This window comes from Bradysia coprophila, assembly GCF_014529535.1.
Source record: "Bradysia coprophila strain Holo2 chromosome X unlocalized genomic scaffold, BU_Bcop_v1 contig_173, whole genome shotgun sequence".
NCBI lineage: Eukaryota > Metazoa > Arthropoda > Insecta > Diptera > Sciaridae > Bradysia > Bradysia coprophila.
The window spans coordinates 3,759,613-3,781,558 of NW_023503302.1; the positions used below are offsets into that span (position 1 = coordinate 3,759,613).

General features: G+C 34.9%; 1 protein-coding gene across 2 annotated transcripts in view; it reads left to right on the forward strand.

Annotated features, from left to right (window-relative positions):
* LOC119068215 (venom carboxylesterase-6) overlaps nucleotides 1–21,946 on the forward strand; it is a 25,441-nt gene continuing 3,495 nt past the window's right edge. Inside the window, exons 1-10 of one of the 2 annotated variants that reach the window (XM_037171710.1) lie at nucleotides 1–273; nucleotides 5,658–5,762; nucleotides 14,585–14,721; nucleotides 14,780–14,941; nucleotides 15,007–15,196; nucleotides 16,314–16,385; nucleotides 17,190–17,388; nucleotides 17,451–17,720; nucleotides 17,783–17,967; nucleotides 18,028–18,305. In XM_037171710.1, coding sequence (XP_037027605.1) covers nucleotides 148–273; nucleotides 5,658–5,762; nucleotides 14,585–14,721; nucleotides 14,780–14,941; nucleotides 15,007–15,196; nucleotides 16,314–16,385; nucleotides 17,190–17,388; nucleotides 17,451–17,720; nucleotides 17,783–17,967; nucleotides 18,028–18,305 — 1,724 coding nt within the window. In that variant the 5' untranslated portion in view covers nucleotides 1–147. Of the gene's footprint in view, nucleotides 274–5,318; nucleotides 5,578–5,657; nucleotides 5,763–14,584; nucleotides 14,722–14,779; nucleotides 14,942–15,006; nucleotides 15,197–16,313; nucleotides 16,386–17,189; nucleotides 17,389–17,450; nucleotides 17,721–17,782; nucleotides 17,968–18,027; nucleotides 18,306–21,946 lie in introns of those variants that run through there. The other variant, XM_037171709.1, reaches the window with a different exon arrangement.

A 21,946-nucleotide genomic window follows, 5' to 3' on the forward strand; every position in this document is an offset into this window, starting at 1 on the left:
GTAGATTGCACCAAAACTGCTGTTAGCATAAAAATTCCAGTTATAACCCGTGTGCATACACACATCTGCGAATGCATCGTCAACAAAAAGTCGTGTGATTAACCAAGAAACTGTGTGGGTTATAAAAGTGACCAACGAATTAGAAATATGAACAAAATTACCATAGTGTTAATCTTAAGTTCGTTTTGTGGTCTAACTTACGAATTTGCGTTGGCCCCAGCTACCGTTGGGGGATTAGCCTCAAGTGCTGGACGACTATCAAATACAATTAAGGTTTGTTTGCATTTTTATTATTAATTTTTTACTTTTTTTATTGGCATAACATTGAACTCGTTTTGAATGTCTATATAAATGTTCGGCATGATTTTACCATCGATGTTCTTCTTGAGGACGTAGCCCATTGGTAGTGCGCTCTTTATTGTTTATTCTTTTGCTTGAATAAATGTAAAAACGATTCATTTGCAATCTCTGACCATAATAAATACTGAATTAAATGAAAATTAATTAGCCAGTGAATTAGCTGCATGGAATGTAAATATTAGTCGAAAGACAATAGCAAACTTACATCGGCGTTTTCCGGGTAATTTACGTGGAACGCTTTATACTGTGTAGATGTTTGCATCGACGGAACGACAATTTAAATAAGCGATTTCTTATTTCATTCTTTTTTAAATTCAAAAAACGTTTAAACTGATTTTTAGCACAGTCGATGAAAATTAGTGAAAAAGTGAAAATTAGACGTGAAGGCTGCTATAAACAAAACTGATCATATGTACGATTTACTACTACTACACTCTCGTATAGGCAACTATTTTATCCGTATAAAGATTTATAACATGGCAGAGTAAAATAAACCAGGCAGAAGCGGTTCATTTTCGAAACGTCAGATAAGGGACCCAATACACTGTATGAAAATGAACACTGACATAAATTGAAAAATATTATTCGCAAAAAATATAGGGTTACTAGATTATACAGGTCCATTGTCAAATCAGCTCTCATGCCTGGTTAACTTTACTCTGTCGTGTTTCTAAGCACATTTGTTAGTATGAGTGGACCAGATGAAAAACAAAGCTGAAGTAAATTCATGTCTAAATTTCGTTGACGTCGACTGTACCATTTTTAAATATGACCTAAAAATGTTTTAAAATTACACCGTTTTTTGATGTCCTAGTTTATAGCATTCATCATTCAATTCTATTTCAATGACATCTTTTGCGTAACAAATAAGAGAATCTTTACTCTAATTGCTTGTTATCTCCTCGTGATAGGCTGTAAATCATGTAACTGATGAACTTACAGACAGAGCAAAAGATTGAACCATCTACCAATGCCTATAGATGTCAATTATGGTTAGCTAGCATACAGCTCATGCAAGACTATGCAAAACACCTGAAAATTAGCGTTTACATTGTGCATGAAATGATTTTGACTTGTGGCTCATACATTTTCTGTCAACATTTTTCAATCATTTTGCTTGGGTCTATTTTCCAAGCGTTTTTCATGAACTGTTTACTCAGCTTTATCTCATATAACATGGTGAAGTATGTTAATTTGTATATGGGCTTTCATGTAGTATCAATATGTTCGATTTCTACGATGTATATGTAAAAATTTCACGGCAATAGACTTTACAATATGTAGCAGGGTCGTACTGGCTCCAACTCATTTATAAAAATGCTCAAAAAAGTAAGTTTTTGGTACAAAAAATCCAAAAGGTTCTTCGAGAATGGCCCGAATTCACAGTATGGCCAGTCTGGATCTTGTACAAATTTCATTGGTCATAAGGTCAAGCTTTCTAACGAATGCCACATTACCACACTACCCAATACGAAAACATTTGTTGTACGACTGTTATTTGTGAGACCTGAAAGGCTAGGATATCCACACATCGTAGAAAATTTAAATTGATGTCACAATTAAGATAATTTGTCTTAAATGACGAACACATTTTAAAATAGTTACAGGTACTCAATTATATTATGACTATGGGATTGTAGGATTCATTCCTTTTACATCCTACACACTTCCCACATTCAATTGAACCAACGAATTCAATTTCATTTTTGATTTTGTCGATTGGCACCATTGACAGACAAGTGGTTAGTTCTCATTATCTGCTTGTGGTGGCACCATATACTTTGCGTGTCCAAGCAGTTAAAGAAGTACTAGGTAGCGTCAATCAAAATTCTGAAAGAACAGTTTAGATCAAATCTGATTTGATCGCAAAGGCAGTAAGCAATTTAGAAGGTTTTTTTGTGCATTATATGTATTTTACATGCTACATGCGTCGAAAACGGTACTTTTCGTGTTTCACGCACTAATTTCGACTTCCAAAGCATGCGAAAACCACTCGGGATAAAAAGATGAAATGTCTCGTTTTCTCGTGTTTATTGACCTCGGCTACGCCTCGGATCAACAAAATTCACACGAAAATTCTACTTTTCATCTTTTTATCCCTAGTCATGTAAAATGCTAATGCTTTTCTGATCTTTCAAACATGAGAAGCAAGTTCGTGTGAAATGGGAGAAATGTAAAACGCTAATGAAATACATGTATAGAATGAATGGAATGAATTGGATGAAAAAAACCAACAAAAGCGGTAAAAACGTATGTTGATTGTTGAGTTTAAATTGGACAAAATAGCAAAATTCTAATCATAAGATGTTGTGCAACAAAATGACGATCGGCTGTACCTCCACCGTTTTTGATATCCGCCTTCTTGGTACATAACATATGCAAGATTCTTTTCATAACATTTTCATTGTTCATTTGTCAACAGATTGCGAAGTGACATTTAAGTTATTTTTAAGCTTTTCGTGATATCGCAAAAACTGCAGGTTATTTCATTATCTTTGGGAACACGGGTTCCCCAATTGAAATGAGTGATAGGTCGTCGGATTCGTCTTTGAATTCTAGAGAAGTCACGAGACCTCTGACAAGCCTTCACTTTTGAACACTTTGCACCGAAAACAAACAAAATTAATCGAAAAAATTAAAGACGCGACTTCTCTAGAATTGAAAGACGAATCCAACGATCTATCACTCATTTGAATTGGAGAACCCGTGTTCCCAAAGATAATGAAATAACCTGCAGTTTTTGCGATGTCACGAAAAGCTTAAAAATAACTGAAATGTCACTTCGCAATCTGTTGACAAATGAACAATGAAAATGTTATGAAAAGAATCTTGCATATGTTATGTACCAAGAAGGCTGATATCAAAAACGGTAGAGGTATGTACAGCCGATCGCTATTTTGTTGCACAACATCTTATGATTAGAATTTTGCTATTTTGTCCAATTTAAACTCAACAATCAACATACGTTTTTACCGCTTTTGTTGGTTTTTTTCATCCAATTCATTCCATTCATTCTATACATGTATTTCATTAGCGTTTTACATTTCTCCCATTTCACACGAACTTGCTTCTCATGTTTGAAAGATCAGAAAAGCATTTTACATGACTAGGGATAAAAAGATGAAAAGTAGAATTTTCGTGTGAATTTTGTTGATCCGAGGCGTAGCCGAGGTCAATAAACACGAGAAAACGAGACATTTCATCTTTTTATCCCGAGTGGTTTTCGCATGCTTTGGAAGTCGAAATTAGTGCGTGAAACACGAAAAGTACCGTCGAAAACATGTCGCATGTAGCATGTAAAATACATATAATGCACAAAAAAAACCTTCTAAATTGCTTACTGCCTTTGCGATCAATAATCAGATTTGATCTAAACTGTTCTTTCAGAATTTTGATTGACGCTACCTAGTACTTCTTTAACTGCTTGGACACGCAAAGTATATGGTGCCACCACAAGCAGATAATGAGAACTAACCACTTGTCTGTCAATGGTGCCAATCGACAAAATCAAAAATGAAATTGAATTCGTTGGTTCAATTGAATGTGGGAAGTGTGTAGGATGTAAAAGGAATGAATCCCACAACCGTAGTCATAATATAATTGGGTAACTGTATTTATACAACCGAGTGATACATGCTTTTGTAGGCACTAGATAGATTGTCGAGGACGCAGGTCGCATTGCAATAAAGGCAATGAAAAGTTCCACGTTTCGGCACTTGTTGCGAAAAAATAATTTCTATATGCTTTTGATGGTCTTAGGGTCGAAAGTGGCATATTACACACCTAGAGAAAACAAATAAAGGTTTAGGTTTCAAAAGCATGCAATAGTATATTTCAACATACCCAATACATACAAGATGTCTGTGCACGCGCGGGCGAAGCCCAAGCGAAAACACACATCGAGTGTGTATTGGGGTATTTTGAAAGATATTTTTCTGTAATAGTGAGAGTGTGTTGGTGCATTCCTTCCCAACCGTTACTTTCCTTCTCTACCGTTTACTTTCCCTACCGACCGATTCATATCATAGCTCACCAATACACGCTCACGTATACAGAAAAATCCATTACAAAACTCGGGATAAAAGTAGAAAAGTCTCGTTTTCGTGTAGTTATTGACATCGGTTTCGCCTCGGATCATTCCCACGAAAACTCTACCTTTCAACTTTTTATCCCCTGCTATGTAAAAGACTATTTTAACAAGGTGAGCCATGCCAGACAAATAAATTTTCGAATTTTGTACTTGTCTGGCACGACCATGGCAGGGACCTAAAGGGGACTTAATACACTGTATGAAAATGAACTCAAATGAACACTGACATAAATTGAAAAAAAAAAGATTTGCAAAACACAAAGGCTACTAGACTATGAAGGTCCCTAGTGAAATCAAGCGCTCCTCCCTGGTTCACTGTACTCTGCTGTGGCACGACCATTTCAATTTACCTTTCGTACATTACTAATTGGAAATTATAAGGCAGCAGACCGATTCTATTTTTGGTCATTTAAACTCTCTATCACTTTTGATGCGAAGCTCCGACTTCGATCTAAATCTACCACAATCTACTGCCTACAATACGATCGTGTATGGCTAGGTTACAGTCATGAATTAATATGTTAATTAGAAAACAAACAATCGCATTTTTTGCATGCAATTACAGCAATTTCCGCGATAGATAAGACTTGGACTCTCTGAATTGGATAAGGGTAATGATTAAATCATCAAAAAAAATGAGGTTTCAATTCGAAATTATTTGTTGTAAATCTATCAATAGATAAACGATACAACATTGCACATCGATTGCGCATTAAAATCATGAATATTAAGCATGCACACAGCAAACTATTGTTTTTTGCGAGGCTATACTTCCGTTTTTCGTGCGGTTGCTGGTTGTTATTTTTTTTCCTTCAAACTTGAAATGTTGTTTTTGTTTTCGAGTAAAAAAGCATATTTATTACAACGTTGATGTTATGATCCGAGTGCATTTCAATTTATTATTAACCGTTAAACGTATATTTGCACAATAAGCTACCTGCTTCTGGCCATAAATACAAATGAATTTCAATTATTTTCCAATTACTTTTCGAATATGCATATTTCTATGCGTGGCTGTAACGATTTTTTGGATTTGTTTCCGATATCATGTAATTGGAAATGACAACAATGCGGCATTATCCAATGACACAAATGATGGATGGTGGTGTAACGATACCGTTTGTGATGTACATATTATATATTTACAATTACGCAGAGAAAAGAGTGCATTTTACTTCCTAACAAAAATTTTCTTTTCATTTTATAGGAAACCAAAGCATGGAAGAGACTAACGTCGAATCCAAATTCCATTGTTCGCACATTGCCAGCGAGAGCAATGGAAGTTGTGCAGGATGTGGTTGAACGAGTGCGGGTAAGCTGCTGGAAAATCTTTTAATTTTTTGATAGTTAGTCGATATATTGCCAATATGCAAATGTTGGTTGATCATTTGTTTGTTGCTTTCACACTAAGGAACAGGATCTTTCTTTGTAAGAACACGGGAGATCGAGGAGAAATTAGGAGAACACCTTTATGCACTTACAAAATCTGTTATCTACTAGGCCCCACCTTATGGGTGATAATTTCTCAATAGATTTTTGTAATTGTTACAAAAATATCGTAGATTGATCCTGATCTTGATCAAAATCAAATCTCAGAATAAACAAAGGGAGCTTATTTTCAAGGTACTGAACCTTGCTTATTTCTACATTTTCAAACCAAAGATGCTTCGATATTACTGTGTCTGCTAAAAGACGCTGTAATGAGGACTTATTTCTTGCTAAACTCTTGAATAAATTAAAACTCGTGTGAATACGGCCCTCGCTTCGCTCTGGCACACTCGTTGAAATTTTCTAGATTATAAGACTTTTTTAGCAAATAATTGTAAGGGAATATTTTCATTCGACAAAGTTGTCAATCGAATCAGCGTAGCTGAATGTTTCAAATGAAACGTCAAATATTTTCGATATTCTACTGAAAATTGGCCCTATTTGCTTATGAATAAGGTATGCAACTCGTGTGATTACGGCTCTCGCTTCGCTATGACCGCAAAGTTCACACTCCTTTTTTTTCTAGCATAGACAGCAAGTTTTTTCGGAATAAATCACAGATTATTACTCCAGTATTTCCAATAACGAACTTAGTCCGAGTAATTTCAGTACAAACGTTTTTGGAAAGCTGTCGAAAATTACTCCGTATGATAAGTAGACTATATAGACAGATGATGATCTGGTTACCCTCACAAATTTCATTCTTAGTCGAATAATATTTTTTTTAAATATGTTGAGGATTACTCAAGCTATCGTGCTATCAAGCGACGAGACAAAAATTCTTTTGGAAATATCTCTAAGATCACCCGTCTCTTATAGTTCATAACATAACCTGAGGGATTTAATTCCTCATTGATTAAAAAAAAGTTTTTGGAAATCCGTTTAGAATTACTCAAGTTATCGGGACATCAAGGAATGAACAAAGTGTGACAAACATTTTCTGTATTTAAGGTTTTTGGTCATACATTCCATGTATTTTCAGTCATAGTAGTGAACATTGTGTGACAAACATTTTAGAGTGTTTATCATTCGTAAGACCCATGACTTTCAGTCAAGGGAACAACGATGTAAATAAATGAAGACCTGTAGCTATCGTTCTCTCATATAGCGATAAAACAAGTGAAGTAAAAGAATTGGTACCAATCGTTTGACAATAATTTTAACAAAATAAGTAATAGATTTAATGATGAAATCGTGTGATACGTCTACAGTTTCTAAAAGGTTAAAAAATGCATTCAGAATATTTTCTCTGTCATCAATAAATCTCGAGTATCAAATCTGGGTTGACCAGTTGTAAATACGACCAAAAATATTTGGATTGGATTGGATTTGTAACGTATTAGATGGAAATGAAATGAAATTTGTAGAAACCACTCAGCACTTATCATGTGTGAGTTATGAATCCGAAAACCTATTTTTATTTATTCATTTTATCAATGGCAACAAGGCCCCTGACTACTTACATTTTCAATTGTTTACATTACAAGATAAAAAGGACAAGATGTATATAACACGAAAAAGAGCATGACGTTTAAAAGCAGCAGGTAGTTCTGATTCGTGTGACCAAGGAATAAGGACCAAGAAAATGCGTTTATCGTCAACGAGCCACCTGGAAAAGAACGGATTAGCGAGAGCAAATCGACTAGATAGGCTCGGTTTTGCACAAGTCGATGAGACTTGGAACTTAACATTTCGAAGTCGTGAGACCAGGTTAGACTAATCGATACGGATTAGAGAGAGAACCATTGGTTCAAATTGTATAATTGCAAGATTAAATTAGTGTAAATCATGATATCTTGGTCTTATCGTTCAATTTGATTGGAATCTTCAACATCTTTACAGTCTCTTTGAATGGTTCACGCGGCATCTTATGTCCTGGAACCAAAGCTGTGAGAAACGGTTAAATTCTTTGCACATGTTATTTATCGGTTCATGATATTAATACTTTGTCCTATATGTACGTAGATACTCGTCCTAGTTGAAAATCATGAAGAATTACAATTCTAGGACGTCAGGTGCACGAGCTATTCCCGTTTTAAGTAATTTAAAATTAAGTTGGTACGAGCGAGACGAAACTATTTGTCTCACTTGCAGCAATGCAATTCTCCTTAAACGAGAATAGTTCATGATGTAGTCCTAGAATTTTATTTCTTCGTGATTAGGATGAAAATCGATCTAAGGTTTTCGAACTCGTGCTTGATACATGAAGTTAATCATCATTTGTGGTGATAACGTAACTTTTCGCTACTTTATTCATGTCCCAGCATGTCAAGCGAATCGTGATTATAATAAACCAATCTGAGTTTATTTTTGTTGAAATTATTGCGGTTTGTTTGATACTAGATCTATCACTTCATTAGTTTGTAGAGGTCATCGCTTATTTGTGTTGTTGTTAAAATAGTTGATTAGCCCTTTTCGAGAGGTCAAATTATGTGGTTTTGTGTGGCAAGCTACTAAAGTCGTTAACAATGTAATTTGAGTTGAAAAATATGTGAATGTTGAAAATCGTCCATTCAAGTTCTAGTTGAGGATATCGGAGGGTTTATCGCCAGAAAAAATATTTGTCAATAATTGTCGACGTTATAGGCTATATCATTCCTGAACATTACTTAGAGCAACAAAAGAAAATACCAACAGTACGGAACCGATATGGAAAATTTAGGACTTAGTGTGTCACAAAGATCTACTTTATGTATCACAGCGCACAATATACTATATCCACGTTGACCAAAATATTACAATTTTGATACTGATGTTTTTTTTTCAACACAAGCAATTTTATGCATCTTTTAACAAATTTTTCCAATGCATAATTACTGTTTCGTCAGTGTAATGAACGCTAGACTTAATAGTTAATTAGAAGTAATTGTGTATGAACATTAGTTCATTATTTTTTAAAGAAAATTAACTGGAATTTAATTTTTAAATTATTTGTATTGCGCGAAGCAAACACTCCAAAAACTAATTATGACAAACTTGCATCCGAAAGAATTACATGACGACTGCAGATTAATTAATTAAAAATTCAACTACTCTACACCTTAACCATCCAAAAATAACTTCATCCGGTTGTCGTCATTTTCAACAACGTATTCGAGGCTCGTTTCAAATATATTTCGACTAGGTTAAACATTGATAAAAATGTACAGTATACCGAAGTGTTGTGCTTACATTTTCGTTTCGAACGTCATATCATTACCTACTCGGAATATCGATACAGCAATGAATGGCAGGCAATAATTTTTCCTTCGTTCGTAGCGATTTTTATTATCGATTTTATCGCCCAAGTACCTAATTGAAGGATTACGCAAATACATTATGCTGCAAGCTATATGTCTTTTCGCGAAAGAAGGTATACTGTGCAGGGCCTATTTTAAGGAAATTAAATTTCCAAAAATTCTCAAATTTTTCCATCACTTTTCGTCATTTCATCTAAAAACACAACAGATTGCATCGTAAATGTTGTTTTTACTGCCTTTTTAGTTGTTTTTCATGTCTTTGAGCTTAACTGATTACTTCGGAATTACTACTTTTACTACTTTTTCGGAATTTTTGTGAAATTTGTGAAATTTTGGACATTTTTGGAAATTAAATTCCTTAAAATAGGCCCTGATACTGTGTGACATATAATTTTGAATTTATAAGTCAACTCATGAAGATTTGCGCAATATTTCTAATAACAGACTGCATTAAATTCGTTTCTTACTGTAGTTGCATTAGTGAATAGTTTTGGTTTATAAATAGGGTCAACATTTTGCTCGGTTTTTGCAAGTATAGGAGAAATTGTGGACGATGAGAGAGGATAGTCAAATAAACTGGAAATCGAGTTAACAAGAAGCGACCTTACTATTAAATTACGATTCAACATTTTGTAGATATTAATTCAACTATCGAACACTCGTTTCAACTTCGACAATAGATTAACCGCATTCTACTGTTCCAAGAAATATCGCTCTGTTCTGCTCGTAGTTTTCTATTCTATTTCATTGATAGGAATCAATAGATTAAAGTCTTACGAAACTTATATATTACGAATCATCGGGGGTCAGTCAACTAAATATTACTTATGTGTCATATATCATCTCCGAGCGCATCACTTTTCTTACACCAATCACAACATTCCAACAACAATTTTGCCACAAAATACCAGTAACATTCAAAATGATACCTATACGATTGTATATATATTTAAAACTAAAAGACATCGCATCGCTTGACTTTAACCACACAATGCAAAGATCAAAAGCGAAGCAAGTTTTACTTTCATTTGGATTTTTTTCTTCTTCTTCAACGTTTTATTTACCCATTTCTACTTCCATTGAACGTGAAAATTATATTGTAAATCATCGTCATTACCATCGATCGGTTCGATAATAATAGTTAAAATGGTTTCGCATTCACATAATAGACATTCTGCTGTATGTGTGTACCATCCAACTGTATACTGTATAAATGTAGCCAACGTAATATTATATTTATAAATGTATATTTTGATGATTTAATTTATTAAAATTATGCACACATGAACACTTTCCATATTACCATTTTAATGATACATCGGGGGAACTTTAATAAATTACATGCTATTTTCGGTTTTCTATTTCGATGTATTTAAATTTTTGTGCTGCAGCAGCAACAGCATTTGATTGATGATTAATTATATGAAAATAATTGGAAAACGATTTGTTTGCCAGCCAATTAATTAATTATTTAAATGTTAATACATCCTCGCTGAACTTGTTATCATTTCATTACATTTAATTTGTGTGAGAGGTGTGTGCGGTTGAAATTATGCGCCATCGATTTCTCCTGATATACATTCAATCATATTCGAAACATTTCGATCTTCCACTTCATTACTTTTAATTGCAGAACCTAAAGTTGAGCGGTTCATACGTTTACTATGGTAGGACTAAAATGGAAAACGGAAGACCAGTGACTCTGGTACATGAGAAATCATGGACCTTAAAGACAAGATATTATTGAATTTCAAAATCACTGTAAATGTCTCTACGCCTCAGTTTTATATCTACTGGGCACTAGCCCTATTCACGTTGAAAAAATACGGTTCAGAGCTTACAGAGGTATGACGATTTCCGTTCTTTATCAAATACTAAATAATACAAATGACAAAAGTGTCATGAGTTTTTATTTAAACGTCAAATCGAGGGGTAACCGACTGGCCGAAATGGTGGCAAATCAATTACTAATTCCTTTTAATTGCTTTCAATTCCTTTTATTACTTTAATCACCGGATTAACACCTATACTTGCCGGATTCGCCATATCAATTCATATAATTCCATTTTTTTTTTTTAATTCGACGAATTTTCGAAATAATTCTACGAGATTTTCCGTTATTATTCAATTCCATTGCGACATATTTTTTTGTAGGAAATAGTTGGTGACTCACTATAAATATAGTTGTCAAGACCAAAGTCAAAGTTAAAGGAGCGTTTTGTAATGAACCGATTATTTTGAAACGCTTTCGGCGAAACTAAAATTTGTAACAGCTACTCCGGTAAATAATTGTAATTGATGGAAATACAAGAAATTGATGGAGTTATAAGGAATTGGCCGGAATTGACTGGAAATACGTGAAATTAATGGAATTATTAGGAATTGACCGGAATTGACTGGAAATACGTGAAATTGATGGAATTATAAGTAATTGACTGGAAATACATTAATACATTGTAAGAGAATTGAATGTAAATTAGACTAAATACAGATAAGTATGATGATCGGAAAAAAGTACCAGGAATTTCCAATCATCATACTTATCCTTATTTACTTTCAATTCCTTACAATTTAACGGATTTCCAGCCAATTCCGGTCAATTCCTTATAATTTCATCAATTTCTCGTATTTCCATCAATCACAATTATTTGCCGGAGGGCAATTCCTTTCAGAGTGTGTAGTCAATTACCCGAGTCGGCTACACCTCGCGTCAAATGCTTTGCGCATACTCTAAACTTTTTTTTTGCCCTTTTGATTGCGGTGAAAGTTCTGAACCAAATTTTTTAAAGTAAATAGGGCTCCAATTTTATGTTTCGTTGGTTTAGTTACTTACAGACAAGTAAAATTAATTTTTTAAATTTTAATTCGTAAACCTTTTGAAGACACCAATAATTCGAAATATCGAGTCTAGTACTTGATTTGATCCAACTATTTTCAATTCATACAAAATACGTTTACAGCCTTGGCAGTTGCTACGTAAGGCCACTGTCACAGTTAACACAAAGGTGAAACAAAGTAAAATGATCGATTCTGAGAATGTTCAGTGTATCGTGAATTTGAACTGTTTTCTTTGCATTTGCAAGCGGACCTTTTGAGCATTTACACTGAATAAAGCCTACAAATGTACATAAAAGCAGTTCAACTTTTCGCGAATTTTTAAGTCACGATACACTGAAAATCTTCAGAATCGATCATTTTAATTTAATTTACCTTTATTTTAGATTTCTGTGAACTTATCATCAAAAATTTATCCTCTGGTAGTTGTATCTCTAGTTGTGAAAATAACAACTCAATCATTATGTGTATCATCGAAAATAATTTGTCTCTTTTATTTATTAACTCAGAGTTAATCTCGTCTGCTTCAACGCTGTGCATGTATGCACGATCGGTTGCATTGCAATGTTGGAGTGGATCCTGTGCAGATCAATCGTTGCGTCCTTTAACAGGACGTTTGGAATCACTGAAAATATCCCCATCTAAAATGTCTATAAATAAGGAGCTAAATTCACGGATAAACAAAACAACAAACAGAGCTTTTGCTCTTCCCTACCCACTCATGGTTCACGTTGAGTGAATTTAACGAAGAAAACAGAGCTGTTTCGACCTCGGGACTCAGTGGCAGTCTGAGGTTAGCGTGATCTAGCCATCATCAGTTGTTTCCACAAGACAGCAGTAAAACTTTCAAATGAACTGGTTGGTGTTCGAAAGTTTACAATGAAAACATTTTACCATCATTCGATGGATATTTTGGACATAAACAGAAAGCTACTTCGAAGAAACCCCTAGCGTAGCAAAACACAGCAGCAAAAATTCAGTCAACACTCGAGCAACAAGCAAAAAATTTTCAAACTTCACTTACAATTATTCACCAAACTTGAATGACTCCATGTACTTTCGAACGCGCAACAATAAATTCTCAGCCAAATTCTTTTAGACAGGATAGGAAGACATCATAAAACCAAATGTTATTGACGAAGCACGATTTCTTTTGTTCACAGTATTACAAAGTATTACATTCAACTCTGCTTAGCTGCAAGCTTATTACAGCATTATTAATTTATGTTTTCTTCGAGTCGAACGCGAGAACATAAATTACAAATTACTACATTCGGTTCCAAGGCTGTAAAAACTTTTGGGTAAAATGTTCGCTATTTTTAACGTTGCGATTGGCAAAGGACTTTTAGAATATCATATGAGTGAGTGTAGAAAGGGAATGAAGTTTACAGCATTGATTCGGTTCGTCGCATACTTCAACCACTTGTACCTATGATCACAGACAAAAGTAAATGATACCATGGGAAGGGAATTCACTAAGTCTAGATTCTTTGTGCCTATTTTTGATAAAAAATATTTGAGAAATTTCTCTTGCTCTTCTTAAATTTCGTTAAAAATTTGTTTTGAGAGTTTTGAGAAAATTTGTTAGAAAATTGGAAATTTAGTAAAGAAAAATTTTGAGAAAAATTTCTAGACAGTATGCCCTGACTAACCAGTGTTTTTCGCTTATTTTTGTAGCTGTTGTCGACTGTACTATGTAGTGGTAAAATGAAAATATGAACAACATGTGATGCTGTTAATCACACTTCTTCCAAACATCACCATGGGATGGGATAATTAATAATGTTTCTTAGATGGGACTGTGGTAGCGAAGAAGAGTCACTAGATTTCGAATTAAATTTGTGTTTATGGTAATAGCAAGTAGAACCGGTTGGCATTAAGAATCGATTACAAATTATGAAGTCGAATCGGCAAGAAAACTTTTTCTCTATTTAACCTTTGATAAAGTTAATGCAAAAATAAATAAAACGTAACCAATATTTGTGTATCGTCTTTGTATTGACTCGCTGTTATACATTTTTTTTTCTGTTTATCGCATTTAACTTAAATAACATCTCTTTTACTTTTCCTGTATGTCGGTACATTATTTTAGCGTATAATATAAATGAATGAATCATAAAAAAAGCAAACGCATCACAGACGTTTTTGCGTGTTATGAAAGAATGCTTGCACCAGGACATGTATTAAAAAGTAATGTAATGAGCGTGGAGAAAGTGACTTCTGAAGTGATAGTGACTCAGTTGATTTACTTACAATTATTGTTTTCGTAACGAAATATATGTAGAAATAAAGCAGCCAATGAAAGTTGGAGGGCTCTGCAAGAAATATGTTTCTTAGAAACTTCTCCATTTCATACTAACATCTATGAAAAATAGTTTTAGTCAAGGTCACGTTGAAATAAATTCAATTCAATTCTATGCTAGAACCAACAGCCTTTACAGCTTTTCAGTTTTGAAAGGGTACCGGCTCATTCCAAACCGTAAAAATTGACGCTCATTATGTAGTAGAAATAATGCCTAGGAAAATCCAATCTGTATCAGTTGATGTTCAATGAGATATTATCCAATTTCAGCAAGAAGGACGGGTTATTCTCATAACACCAAATGGCGGACTTCGTGGCAGAGTTCAATCCTTCAAATCTGGAATACCAGGATTTTACTACAGCTTTAAGGGCGTACGATACGGCGAAGCTCCGGTCGGAGCCCGAAGGTGAATTAATTTTCCAAAATCACAGAACTGCCGTCCATAATAATTCGAACATTTTAAGATTTCGATCAGCTGTAAGGGAACAACCTTGGAAAGGGGTGCGAAATGCGATCCGTGAAGGTAATTCGTGTCCGCATCAGAATATGTTACTGGATACGTATAAAGGCAACGAAGATTGTTTGTTCCTAAATGTCTATACGAAACAACTGCCGAATAAAGAAAGGTAACGAGAAATCGCAGTACTCGATGGTTGTTGAAAAATGAAGCATAATCAATCTTCTTCTATAGCCATCCCCGATTACCCGTAATGGTATGGCTACATGGTGGTGGCTTTTCGTTCGGCAGTGGAAATGCATTTCTTTACGGTCCGGACTTTTTAGTTGCGGAAGATGTTGTATTGGTAACTCTAAACTATCGATTAGGGCCACTAGGATTTCTAAGTGTTGGCGGCGATGCGTCGGGAAATGCAGGACTAAAGGTAAGTAAATATTCCTACTCATTTCCTAAATTACATTCAGTTGTCCACTCTGTCCTCGGTGAATATTGAGTTTAACGCAATGTAACATATCCAATCGAAATGAATTATTAGATTTCAGAATTGTAAACCAAACGACCGACGGTGGGAACAAAGTTTATGTTGTGCCATTTTAAATGTTTTTTTACTCACTGCATCCCCCGAAAATGAGTCATTACTACATGGACATTAAAAATTATTTTCCAGCATGGCACGATGCCTTTGTATGAAATAACAATAACATTGTTTTAAGATGTTCGTTATGATGTCCGTCTATAGATGGAGTGGGTTGAAAATTTATCACATTAGTGAATGATGAAGGAATGATGTCCTAATTTTGTCTAAGCTAGTAGCAATATCAATTTGATTAGAGATGTGGCAACGTACGCTTTTCGTGCCAAATGCATTCACTAACTCAACAATTTAATTATTGTAAGAAATTGCAAAATAATTTTACGACTTTTTCGATAGCTTCTTCAACTGTTCTTCAATTTTTTTTATTCTTATTAAAACACATTTGAAGTGGACATGCTCTTTAACCTACAGATTGATTCTTTACAAATATGAACTCATTTATCAAGGTCCAAAATCGGTCGGCCGGTTTGTAATTAAAAAATATTTTATTTATTGTTGAAACGTTTAGCGTTATGTGAGCGGTCAGTTTACACGGTGTCTTTCCGTTTCACAATTTCTTCTTTTTTTTGTATTATACATTCTACCATCACCATCACCATGTGAATTTGTTTAGTTCGGTTTGTGTGTTAATGAAAACAAACTACGAATTGAATGTCTATTACAAAACACTTGCTTATATCAACATTTATTGTTTTTATGACCGAACATGAATTAATACAAAAAAAAAACTTTTTTGTTAATTTTTTGATATCAAGACACTTGGTCAAGGACACACAGATCATATGTGAAAACAATAATAACAGAGTGCGTGCATAAGTCGAAAGTGATATAAATTTTCAGGATCAAGTTCTCACTTAAAAAAAATTGAGTTCAAGCGCATGAATTGCTTTGAATCAATAGATTTAGTTTATGAATGGTATAATTATAACGGAATGTCGTTTTTCAGGATCAAGTTCTTGCATTAAAATGGGTTCAGGAAAATATAGCTGCGTTTGGCGGAGATCCACAACAAGTGACGGTATGAAAATTCTACTTTTTAATTGACAATTGACTAAGACAATTTATTCATCGAGTTAAATTGAAAATTTTTCCCCATAAAACGTTTAGGATTAGGCGTCAAATTTGAATTTACCACCGTAAAATCAAAAATTTTAATTCACCACAGAGTTCAACGACACTGAGGTGCTTGCAAATACATAAAATTTTAGTGTTACGATGATGTTGCTTGCTCATTTCAACAAATTGAGGTTTCAAGATTCTAGTTTTCGGAGAAAAATGTAGGAAAATTCGGAGAAAAATGTAGGAAAATTCGGAAAAATGTCCCACTATTCCTGGTTAGAAATAAGACAGTAAATATGCAATGAGACGAAATTATGAGAGGCTGTATCCATATTTAATCTTCAGATTACTTTTACAGATTACGAGAATCTACATGATGATTGTAGTTTTGAGGTTTCACTCCTCAAATTCTATTGTTTTATTAAGTGTGAATCTTTTCATCCAGACAAAATTTTCATTCCTGACCTTATCGTTGGTCTTCACACGCTTCATTCTGTAGTTTAGAAACAAGTGAGTTCAGCTCTATGTAACCGTCGAGGCGTGGGGTAATCTGGCACACCATACAAATCTGGCACAGTCATGACTTTTCGTTACATGTAGTAAAAGGGCGCATACTATGACCGCGTGTGCCAGATTCTCCGATGCCCCTGCATCATGTAGGCTCTCTCGGTACGCTCGTTCGACGTACTATAAGCTAGTGACGAGTAACTTCTTTCGTCTAAGCTCAACCGACACATACTAAAATTTAAACAATAATATGCAGTTATTCGGAGAGTCAGCTGGAGCTGCCTCGGTTCACTTCTTGATGCTGTCCCCGTTAGCGGCTGGATTATTTCATCGAGCCATATCGGAAAGTGGATCTGCGTTGAATCCATGGGCATTGGCAGAAAACCCGAAAGAGCGTGCATTTCGGCTGGGTAGAGTGTTGGGATTCGAAACCAACAGCACCGAACATTTGTTGGGTACGAACGACTACATAATTTAATCAAAATGAAAGCCTCAAATATGATCACTGTATGTATAGCATTTCTACGTAAAATTCCTGCGAGAAAACTAGTTGACTACGCAGCAAGAACTCTGACTCCGGAGGATTCACGTAAAAATATCGGACTTCCATTTGTGCCGGCTATTGAAGATCCATGGGACAAAGATGATTGGAGTGGATCTGAAAACGTATTACGAGATGAACCATTTTTGACCGAACACCCATTGCAGATACTGAAACGAGGAAATTATTACAAAGTTCCGTACATAACCGGATTTAATTCACACGAGGCAATGCTATTTTTGAGAAGTAATTGTTATGAAACAGGTGACTGCATCTAGAACGATTTTCATTTCAATTGGTTTTTGTAGGACTGCAGCGTGATCCGAAATTATTGGAAATAATTGACAAGGATTTTATACGTTTGATACCAATTGATTTGAATGTAACTGGCGGCAGAGACTCTCAGGAAGCCCATGCACTCTCCAGTCGCATGAGAGAATTTTATATAGGTCCACGAACAGTGTCTGAAGACACAATTGAAGAGATGATAAATGTAAGATCAAGACGACACTGATCCGCTGATTAGTATTTTTCTAATCTTCTCCCATTACAGCTACTGACCGACACAATGTTTATCAGAGGCATTGTGGATGGGGCAAGACTGCACTCCGTTGGAAATGTAACAACCTTCCTCTACCGATTCGGTTTCGACGGTACATTGGGCCTGTACAAACGACTCATGGGCATATCGAGACCTGGTGTCTGCCACGGTGACGAATTGGGCTACCTGTTCCATTTCGGTTTCTTTAATCTCAGTTTGGAGCCGTCATCGCCTGAAATTCAAGTGAAGAAACGAATGGTGTCGATGTGGACCAATTTCGCCAAATATGGGTGAGTGATTTTCCTATTTCATTCAAATTTCGTTCAAAATTTCATGAAATTGAGTTAGGTCGTAATTGACCATGAAATGTCCCGTTAAAATTGAAAATCATGCTGCTGCTGCATTCGACAGTGTGTATAATATACAATAAATACAGTTAGTTTCTACGCACCATTCACAACCTGCTCCGTTGGTATATTGACCTCTGGCCAACAATCGAGTTTTATTTCCGTCAGTGTTGCACCTACTGCTTATTGTGGAAATGATGTTGTAGCATTACGAGCATTGTCCTACTAGGATAGAGTGGGTGGGACACTAGCAGTCCTAATAAGTATTGAATTCATGATTTCATTTGTCAGCCCTGGTACCGGACATATATAAATGGTAGATAGATCCCAATCCGGACATATAATGATCGTGCAAAGTATTGCTCTAAATCTTAGATCCAGGATCTATTTTATGGGAATTAAACGGTCTAGCCACGATCCACTCGACGGGATCATTAAGCTAAAATGTGCCCAAGAAACAACAATGTCGACAAAATCATTTTTCTCTGTATGCGCCAACAAAAATTCATTGGATCTGTTTGCCTGTCAATGGATTGCTCTTGAAAATATCAATGAACACTTTCTATTTTTCTACAACGTAAACTACCTGTTTGTACGCGGTCTATTGGGTATCGGATAGTTGCCGTTAATCTACACCTTCTGTCTGCAGCACAAAAAATATTAACGGAAAAGTAAAATGTGTAACCAGTTTTTTCATGGTTCATTGTCGCATTTTAATGTTTTGAAATTATGACTTGAAATTATGATTTAATTTCAGACGAAGGTATAACGACCTCATCATAAAACATTTAGCTGGTGCGTTAATGTTTTCTTTAACTTTGAAAGTTTTATGGCAGTTTCCACGCTCAGTGAGAATTCACAATTTGTACTAACACACAGGGACTGTCGTACTAGTGTTAAAAATATACATTTACCGGTATTTTACAGAAATTTGTAGCGGATTTTTGGTTGCTACCGGTATTTGGCGTCATTAATCTTTTGTTTTCAATGTAAAATAGCGCGCAAAGCGCTATTTGTATACCAATTTAATGCACTTTAGTAGCGGTTTGTTCGAAAAATGTTTGCCTATCGGTATGATGTTTTGGATTTTTTTACTAAGGAAACGTTCGGAACGGTGATATTTTTAATTATTTTATATTAATTTTTCAATCAAACTTAACTTAATCTGTGATTAAAATGAAGTTTTGCCCTTCTTCTTATTTTTAAATTAAGTAATGGTTCAAATTTAATTATGAAACTATAAGAAAACACCTTTGCCGTCGATGACTGCATACAATTTTTCTCACTTTAGAAACGTTCGGAACGACGATTGATTTTGTTGTACTTGGCAGATTTTGCATAAAAATTTAGATTTTTTTGTCTTAATATGAAGATTCATCCTCATTTATCATTAAGAAACAGTTTTCAAATCATTTCCAATGTTTGCAATATCTTTGTTTTGTATTGAAAAAACACCATGCACGAAAATGTTACAAAAGAACATGCCTTATGTTTAAGCACCCATATCTTATCTTATATTTTAAAGTCGAAAAAAACCACGCTGAATGTGCCAACACTTACGATTATTATTGGGCTCGTACAAAGTACGAGTCTTATACGATTGTCGTTGGCTTTGAAACATTGTAAATGCACTTCGGAGGGTACGGTGGATAAATTGTATCGCATTATTCTCAATGGGAATGTTTTGTTACCTTATTCTTGTTAGAAACGGTAAGCGTATCCCTAACTATTAAATTACTTCTTTCGTTTAAATTATCGCAAAGTCTTCTACTCGAGGTGATCGTTTAGTTCTGTCGTTGATGTTGATAACAGATTACCTTAGCCGTTTATTTAAGGTTGTTTTGTAATAGTCCCTTATTCAACTAGACAAAATCTGCATGAGTACACCCGCTCCTACTTAAAGAATGAGTTTTGTAGAGATAATTTCCTATCGATGAACCACTCACTGTAGTGGGCTGTTGAAGCCTAGCAGCCCAACTCTTAAATCGTCTGAAGGAAAAGAGTTGAAGCCACAACAAATAGTCCGTTAGTTTTACAAGTGCTTTTGTGAGCCTTCAAGTCAGGATTTCCCATTCAGAATCGTCAGGCACGCTATACTTTCAAATAAAACTTTGAATGTTGATCAATCAAAGACAAAAGTCGTAAAACGAAACTTTTAATGTAACAAAATTACACTAGTCTCAATCCGTGGACCGACGAGACAGCCATCATTTATGCTCTCGGTCTAATATTGAAATTGCCTAATGGAAAGCCTAATGTCTGCAATAGTATCCTTTAGTGTTAAAAGGAATTTTATTTTCGCTGCAATGACTTAACGCGGCAGTACGGGACTTGCGCAGCTACTTGGATTTTGTATTGTCTTTCGTGCATATTTGAGTTGACCTTACGCCGTCAAGCACTTCACCACAACCGTTTACCTAAGTTCAGATAATGCAATATTTGTTTGTATTTTTCAAATGAAAAAAAAACCTTATGAAGTTTGCTATCTTTCTATGAATATGACAAAAAAAAATGTGAGAATTGACATAAAAAAATTGTGTGCATAAGCATAAAAAGGTTGACTCTTTAGCAAACGATCGACATCCATCCATCTATGATCAAGGTCGATATTATTATAGGTATTCAAATAGAGTGTTGCTTCAGAACCGACGTTTGTATTTATACGAAAAAAAAATTATTTTTGATATTTCGAGCTGTTGGGTAAATGCAGGTCAAATACGAATCGGAGAAAATATTTTTTTTTCGCATTTGATTCTATTGACAAGGTTGCAGACAGACATAAGTTATTAAATTTTCAAATAATAAATTTATCGTAATTAGCTCAAATTATATTTGCAGCTACCAGAAAAACGTAATCGTTTTGCGGTGGGAAGTAAATTGGTGCAAATTAAAGAAGTTAGAGATGATGAAGAAAGTAATGATTTGAATCGGGTTCCAAAGTAATTGCATAACTTCACAGCATTCTTATACTTCGTTAGTTCTAACATTTGCCTTTATAAGATCACATTAGCCAAAGTTTGGCGCTTGTTTCCTTTATGATGATAATAAGGCCGCATATCATAGTCCCATGGTCTTCATGTATCAATCTTGATGTAGTCGAGTCGGTTAGGACAGAACCGAGCGGGTTGGGCAAATCGAGTGATTGGAGATTGTTGGGGGAATTGAAAAAATAGGATCTAGAAGAAGAGACAAAATTTTCGGCCGCTCTCGGCTCCGCCTCGCCTCTTTAAAGTTCAAGTGCAGAGTGATTTCTCCGACTGAGTGGTACGTAGGATAGGATACCTTGTTATAGCTCAAATGAAAGGTAAAAGTCCAAAGTTTATTTTGGCCTGAAAAATTTTCAGCGATTTTCCAATTTTCCTAGAGATTTTTTAGTTCTTCTCCCAACTCCTCCCAACCCGCTCGGTAAACGTTTCCATAGGACAAATCCCTTATCGACTAAACTAATGCTTTGATTCTAATCCTTAAAAATAGTTTTGGGAAAAACATTTTTTGAGTTATTAATTAAAATAAATTGGAAAATAAATTTCAATTTTTGTCTTAACTAAATGTAAGATCAAAATGCACCCTGCCTTCATATTACT